An 8421-nucleotide genomic window follows, 5' to 3' on the forward strand; every position below is an offset into this window, starting at 1 on the left:
TTGTATGATTAATTATAATCATTAAAATCATTTTAAAAAAATGAAAAACACACTCGCGGCAACACGGACTAATTTTATGTTGTATCTATAAAAGACAACTCACACTGAGATAATAGCAGGAATTATCATGCAATGCATATCATGAGACACTTAATAGTATCTTGAATTGATATAATGTTTGAGTAGATCTGAAAAAAAAATAATGCAAGGTCAATAATATTAAAATTAAATATACAGATAAAATATAATTTACATGAGAATGCAATAAAAACTTCAACATCAATATCATTTCTGTCTTCAAAATGACAGTTCATTAATTAATATTCATAGTTTTATAAATGATAATCAAGGAGATAATGGTATTTGATTATCATTAAAATGATAATGATAATAAATATCAAAGTTTTGTCTAAAGATATATGGATCTCACATGAAATAAAATCCATCAAAAATATTCTTCCTTGAGAGGAGAGATTGCGAAGACGATTGGAACCCTTGTTCGTTGAAATGATCGACGTTCAACTGGCAAAACCACCCTATTAAGATTCTAATCTTAGTGATCACGAATCGAATGCTATACGATATATGCGGCGCGTTTTCGACGCGTGGCCACAGGCAAGTGTGTGCGAATTGTATAGGTATTATATCTCTTCTTGTTTCTTTACCTATCTATCATTTTATTTTCCTCTATCAAAAATAAAAAAAAAAATAAATCTATTCAGTGAAATAAAAATCACAAGACACATCAACATATATATCGACATTTATTTTCAAGTAAATGAGTCTATATTGGAGTATAAAGATCAAAAATTACTGTCATTTGTATCTCTACTCAAATACCGATTAATCTTAAAATAATTGGTGTAATAAATTAAATGAAATTTTTTATTGAAAATTTTTTTCTCGCACTGCTTATTGAATATTTTAGCAAATTATGTCGATAAATTGATTCATGAATTTTAATGAAATTATTTTAGAAATAACATTTAAAAATATTCTAGTATTTCAGAAAATCGTGAGAAAAGACTTGTTGACATTTTATGATGATGATTAAATTTGAGATGACAATAAAAGTGTTGTTATTATTTTGTATTAAGGTCTGTAGAGGATGTACACATTCTTTCGAATTCTTTTTATTTTATTTTTTCGGTTGTTCAGCTTTCTTGATCAGAATGTCACCATGAAATAACATTAAACAATTAGCGTACGACGGGGGAAGAGGATCGAGTTATGTTGATCACAAGTGATAAAATTTAAAGACAATGTCGTTTCGCAGCTGAGACAATGTTGTGACTTGCCTTAGATTGTTTGACAGTACAATCTACTGAAACTTTTGATTGTTGTATCTGCAATGTAGGATGAAAAGAAAACGAATAATACCAACAAATGACAAAAAATAAAAATAAAACTCGATTGAAACAATTCTTTTGACTATAAGTTCGTTTGTATTTTTTTTTGTCTCAGAAAGTGCTATCGAATTTATTACCCGTACCAGTAGACGGTATCTCTTTGTCAATGTTTTACTTACCATATATAGTGTACGTGTAGAATGCATGTGAAAAAAAAATTCAAAACGAACAAACAATCAGTGAATTCTATGCTCGATTGTTATGTTTTGCGTTTTGTACTTGTCTTCTTTTTACATTCAATATTTCTTTTTCTAAAAACAAAAAAAAAAAACAATCTGATTTATCTTAACATCATAAAGTTTAATAATTAAATTTATTGAAAATAAAATTATTTTTAATTATTAGAACTCATAATAATGGTCAAAATAATCCAGAGATAAATTTACTTTTCAACCCTTTTAATCATTTCTGATGGCTCACAACATTCTTCTGACTATGTTCCAATTAAAATATCTGCTCCAAAAAATGAACTCCAAATCATCTAGATGAAAAACTCCATAGCAATCCAAGTGCATGAAGAACATGTAATAATAATGATAAAAAAGAAAGAGAAATTAGGAAAAAAAATTTTCGATAGTTGACAAGAACGTATGTAATAAGAGAAGACGTTTTTTGATAGAAAAGAGAACAGGGCATACCTGTTCTCATATGTTTATTTGTGCGTGCGCCTGGTCCGGCTGCTGCTCTCACAAGCTTACATTTACAGCTGCGAAGCACGTATAAAAGAAGTAGTGGATGAGCGCGTGAGCTGAGAGTCTATATTCAAGATGTGCGCACGAACGCACGCGATGCGCCCCGAGGTCGGGATATAGGTAGGGGATAGTGGCTTTAGTATGGCGCGCGCCATGAGACTGGAGAAGGGAGAACGGCTCGCGTCTTCCAGCTTCCCCTCATCTCCAAGTATCACCCTCTCTCGTTTTCGTCGTCTCTCTTCTGTCCTTTACTCTTTTTGGCTCGCGGCACCGCTGACGATCCTTCACCATTCCGGCGCTCTACTCACCAGGGCCCAAGGCCTGATTTTTATCCCCCTCGATAACTGTTGAAATTTTGTTGCTCTGTACTCATGCCATACAGTCTCGTGAATCTTGCTGAGAATGATTCTAATTTTTAGATTGTCTTTAATATCATTTTTTATCAGTCTATCACTTGAATAATAATTATTCTTTACCCTCCTGTTATTTCCTCAATCAATGTCTGTGATTGTTTTTTTTTTTTAATTTATATCAAATACCTTCATTTCTAGATGATATCTTGATATATTCATTTGTTTATACGGGTAGGAACTATTATAAAAATGTGCGTCTTAATAATAGAATAAATAATGTTGATGATTTGATTTTTGAAAGGAATTTTTTTTGATGTTATATTTTGGAATTCAAACTTGTGATGAATTCTAATCACATGTAGTTAGTAGAAGACATCAACAATCATGATTGCAGATTTTCTCTGAAATCAGTGATTGAGGAAAAAAAAGTAAAGCCACGGAGAATAAGAATTGATCTTGATTTCATGGAGATGAGAATCTCGGCGTTTTCTCGTAAGGGCCTTTGGGTCTTTTTAAATGAAGGTAGAGGGGGGGTGTTCAGAGGCTTCGTGAGAGCAAAGTGGGAAGGAGAATTTCAACTGTGGTGCGTAGCGTCGAAGGGTGGGAGTGAGGGGTTTAGGGCCTGATCAAGTATGAGACCCATTGGAGGGGATACGGCGCGTGCCTGTCTGACTTATATAAGGCCCTGAACCCTCCTCACCAAAGCATTTCGGGAGCCGCAACTGTATCGTAAGTATCGAAGGGTGCAATCACCAGTTTATGCTTTTGCTTACGGTACTGAAGACATCAATACAAGTGATTACTTTTGTTCGTAAAGTTTAAACGTGATTTAAAAGATTGAAATTGTCATTAGTTGAAACTAACGGCAATATTATTTTTATTGTCAAGGGGATTGATCGTGTCTTGATATTAAAATTCGTGAAATTCGATCTACGGTGTATCGATTTGTGTGATATGACCTTAGTGGGAACAAACGACGAAAATACACTACCAATGATGTTGGGCGTACAACAACATCATCACCACAACGGTCTTCATAATGTCAATGGTGTAAATAACAACAACATTGGTCTACAGAATCATCGAAGTAATGTTATTGTTTCGACTGGTGGATTAACGAATAACGATTTGAAGATGTCACATGGATGTAAGAGAACTAAAATGTATCAGACAACACCTTACGCAACAGTTCCACATCAACCTGCTTCAGTGGCAAGAAGAAATGCTCGTGAAAGAAATAGAGTGAAGCAAGTAAACAATGGATTTGCCACATTACGTCAACATATACCTCAAAGTGTAGCACAAGCACTTGGCAGCAACACAGCTGGAACACATGGTGGATCTAGAGCAGGGAGCAAAAAATTATCCAAAGTTGAAACATTAAGAATGGCTGTTGAATATATCAGAACTCTACAACGCATGCTGGATGGCAGTGATAGTTCAGATGTTGTTAGTGCACCATCAACATCACCATCACCAACTTCTTCAACGTGTGGATCCAGGATAGAACTTCATTCTACAGAAGTTCATTCGCCACATGGGTCAGACTTACATCGACATCACATGAGACAGAATCCCAGCCCGTCGTCCTTCGTACCACCACCATGTTCAGAGGCCTCTAGCTCACCGACCCCAAGCTTCGTGTCCGAAACGTCATCGGCTGGAAGTCAAGGTTACACGTCCACCGCACTTTACGCTTCTCATTCAGACGGCTATGATAACTATGAAACTGTGAGTCCTGAGGATGAAGAACTATTGGATGTTATCTCGTGGTGGCAAGAGACACAATGAGAGCATTCAAGTCATTTCCACATCTGGGTTATCACAATTTTAAGGTAAATATTCCTTTTTTATTTTTCATTTTTAATCTTAATTGTTCACTCGAGTCAATGAAAAAATTTTGTTCGACTAGACTTATGACCTTGGCATCTAAAAATGGTTCGCGAAAGAGACCCTTTATCGAAAAATATCCCTGTGAGCCATTCAAATATTAGACTCCATTCAATATAGTAGTATATACAAGCAGAGTACCTTTGTCTGCAATTTCTTTCATTCGCTTTTTCATCCTTCGTTCATTTCCTTTTTCTTTCTTCCCTTCATACATTTTTTCTCTCTCTCTCTCACCATTTTTAATACCTCGACTGACTTTTGTAAATAATTGAATATAAATTAATATCCATCAAGATTTTCAGAAACCTGGAAATAATCATACTAAATAATTCACTTTATTTCTATAAATCATCAGCTTAAATATTAGCATATCAATGAAATATTCGTATGGATGAATTCATAAAATTGTTGATCAATTTTTTCATATAATTTTCTCGATTTCAGTCGAAAATTTATCCTCCTCCTCCCGCTTTTTTTTAATGTAGCGAGGACAATTTCGTCTCACGCGGTACGTTTAACATGAATGCGTCTTTCAGGATTTACCGGTCGTTCCCTCCTTCCTTTGTCGGTTTTTGAACCGGTACGCTATTCTTTCTGTCCTTTCCTATACATACCTATACGTCCTCATCGTCATATAGACCCTATAAAAACTCCCAAGTATATGGACCCTTGTCGAAAACTCCCTTACCTGAAATCATCCCTTGTTTCTTCTACTTTTTTTCGTTTTTTTCTTCCTCCTCATATACTTTTACCTATACTTTGATTAATATAAACTTCAAAAATATACCCCAAAAAAATTATATTTCAAATTTCATGGTCAGAATTCGTTTCAAATTTATTTTAATAATATTTTTTTTTTATCCATGATGAGTTAATTTTGAATTTTTTTCTTTGATTACAGATGTGAATCTTATCGTTAAAAAATTGTGAGAAGCCAAAGTGGATTGAGGAACGATGGCTGTTTCCGTCTGCATACTGTGATCTAGTCAAATACTCTGTACAACTCTTCGAAAGGGAATTTCATACAAATAAGAGGAAATTCATCTTCAATTTCTTCATTTGGGAGATTTTTAAAATTAATATCAAAAAGCCTTCTCATACTATATAGCAGAATTAGTAAATAAAATAATTATAAGAGAAGCATTTAGAAATGAATTGATGAGAATGGAAAAATATCTTAATAATGAAACGATGACTGTAAATAGTGTATATTACATGTTACATTTAAGATATTTTACAAATTTTCAAGTAAGATAAAAACATAGATTGAAAAAATTAATAGTATAATAAGCGCAATAATGCATAATAATTATATAAAAATATATACCGAAGGTATTTATAAAAGTGCTCTTGAAAGTTCATCGAATTATTGATTAATATCATTAGGAATGAATATTTTAAATAATTTAAAGAAAAACAAAGTCCTTAAAAATGGCTTTGATAAATTTTTATATGTATGAGTGCCTTACATTTTGTATCGACAAATGAAAATCCGTTAAATATATTTTATAACTTTACTATAAACATTGTGTATGTATTACATTCTCTCCCACTTTCCTGACAAGTTTCATTTATTAATATATAACTTGAAAAAGATGTATGTTTTTAAATGAAAAAATTTTTTATTATCTACATTAAATATTAAATTAAATAAATAAAAGAAAACAGTTCGTCGGTAAAAAAAAAAATTCATTGCCATTAAATTGTTGCTTAAGCAAAAAAAACGACCAAGAGAGAGTATATATTTTAAAAGGAATATAAGACTTTTAGTAATTATCCTAAGGGTCTCCCTGAAGTACTGAAATATCCGTGAAGTCGGGATAGTCAGCAATTTATTTATGCGAAAAGGGAAAGGGCGTACAATATAAGTTATGCTGGTCTGTGCTTATACACTTGACTTACGTTGGATGCATGTTGTGTATAAAGTCAGGTACTTGAAAGCCACTTGCTAAAATGTGCAACTTGTGAAAATTTTATGTGCATGGCCACCTTTTTGAAACTTCGGGTACTAACTAACATTAGTTTTCTCATTTATGGTGGCACGAAAATTCATTTTGGTCCATGTCCTAGAGTATATGATGGTCAATAAACCATCCTAACTGACCAAAATCTTTGTTTATATTTTCGTTAAAAATTTCAGGTTGATTTGTTGTTGAATATAAAAAATGTAATATTTTCATTGAGGTTTGTATATTTGATCTAACAATTTCAACAGAAATAATTACAATTATCAATTATTATAAATAACTTATAAATAATCCAACTACATCATGAATATTAGCAAATAATTTCTTCTGATCAAATGAAAAACATAAGTTCATATGATCAGTCGAGGTTTCTTTTTTCTCTTCCAACCTTATGGACATAATGAGCTCAAAAGTGAGAAGAAACGAGGGAGATGAACCAAGTAACGACGTTGTAATAGGGGGCTAAAACAAGTCTATAATGTATTCCGCTGCATCCAAACTACTCAAGTTTCCTCTTCTATTTCGTTTCTCTGGTTCTTACATTTCCATCTCATTTGGTTTCTTTTTCTCACCCGTAAATTCACCAGATAAAAATAAAACGAGTGAATAAAGTTGCTGTAATTTTTGGCTATCAAGATTCATTCGAAGGAAAGAAAGTTGTTGGTCATATTGAGTAAATTCAAGGTAATTAGTAGAAGCAAGTTTTTATTTTTTTTTGCCTCTTTTTATTTTGGTCAAATTCTCTCTTGTTAATATTCTTCCGGTCTAAAGAACATTTTGTTCATCATGAATGAACCACATCTGGTTAAGTGTAGTGATAATTAGCTCGCGAGTTGGATAATGAGATGCATTCTCAAGGTCAGGATTTATTCCTAATACATTTACAGCACTTGGTCTGTATCATTGAAGTTTTATACACTATTTTATAAACTTCATTTATTGATGAATCATTGGATAAAATTTGATATCATGATGATACATCAACATTACTTCATTTGTTCTCAATAAATTTAACCAAAAAGACTCATGATGTTAAACATTTTATTGAAAAATTCTGAATAGTTGCAATTGAATAGAATAAATCAGAGTATTTTTTAAATAGATCTAAATAGTTTGGTGTTGATCATCAAGTAGAATGACATGAATAGACCGGAAATTGAAAGATACTTTTCAACAAAATTTGGACTTTTCCGCGAGCTGAAAAGATGTAGATCAATAGGAGGTTATTGGTGCATTTTAGAAATGAATAAAAGTCAACTATTGCTTCCTATAGAGATTTAGCATCATCTTGTTGATGTGTCAATGCCATTCAACTACCTTGACTTATTCTCACTCTGAATTGTCGTTAACCTCGCGTACCAACTCGCGGGTGGTCCATGTATTTTATGCAAGCATCATTGGTTGATATATTTTTTTGCTCAGTTCTGCATAGTGTTTTATATGTCAATACATTTTGGTCTGACTTTTATTTTGAAATCAGATTGAGTATTAACATATACCTGCTTGAATTGATCCAGCAAAAGACATTAAGGAAATAAAAAGTCAATGAATCAGATCCACATTTCTCTTCCTGTTCTCAGCTTTAGTTTATTTTTAAATTTATTTTCTTTCGAAGTATTTCTTTGAAGTCTTAATAATTAATAAGTGAATGCAAATGAATTTTTATAGCTTTCATAATATTATTTTCATTGATTCCATGATGATCTTCTCATAGTGGTAGGAATAATCTGATTTAGAACTGTTAATGGTAATACATAAATTGGCTAAATAATTAAAACAATTAAAAAAAATAATCAATGTGGTTTTATCGTAAAAAGTTATTTAAATTCTTCCCTTAATGAACCGACTAAACTACATCTTCATTAACCGATGATCTTGAAAGTTGTTTCTCTGCTGCTTCAAGATCAACCGAGTTCCCATTTTGATCATTATCGATGCGGTGGAACAAATGAACTACTAGACGACCAGGAGATGTCCTAAGATATCGTGTAAATCGTCACGAGCTGTAGAAACTACTGTTTTCTGGTCCTTAAAACTGGTGAACTCGTGTTCTTGAAATGAGCCATTCAGATGGAACGAACTGAAAACATGCTATCGGTTGAAATTCCAC

At 32.5% G+C, this 8421-nt stretch overlaps 1 protein-coding gene across 1 annotated transcript; it reads left to right on the forward strand.

Annotated features, from left to right (window-relative positions):
- The first annotated feature begins 3177 nt into the window (after positions 1 to 3177).
- Positions 3178 to 5685, forward strand: LOC118074703 (achaete-scute complex protein T3-like). Its single transcript, XM_035096132.1, has 2 exons — positions 3178 to 4289; positions 5246 to 5685. The coding sequence occupies exon 1, from the start codon at positions 3409 to 3411 to the stop codon at positions 4243 to 4245; it is 837 nt and encodes a 278-aa protein (XP_034952023.1). The 5' UTR covers positions 3178 to 3408; the 3' UTR covers positions 4246 to 4289; positions 5246 to 5685.
- Positions 5686 to 8421: the final 2736 nt, after the last annotated feature.

The sequence above is a fragment of the Chelonus insularis genome, unplaced genomic scaffold (genome assembly GCF_013357705.1).
Source record: "Chelonus insularis isolate UGA/USDA-ARS -01 unplaced genomic scaffold, ASM1335770v1 contig_139_pilon, whole genome shotgun sequence".
In the NCBI taxonomy this organism is placed as follows: Eukaryota; Metazoa; Arthropoda; class Insecta; order Hymenoptera; family Braconidae; genus Chelonus; species Chelonus insularis.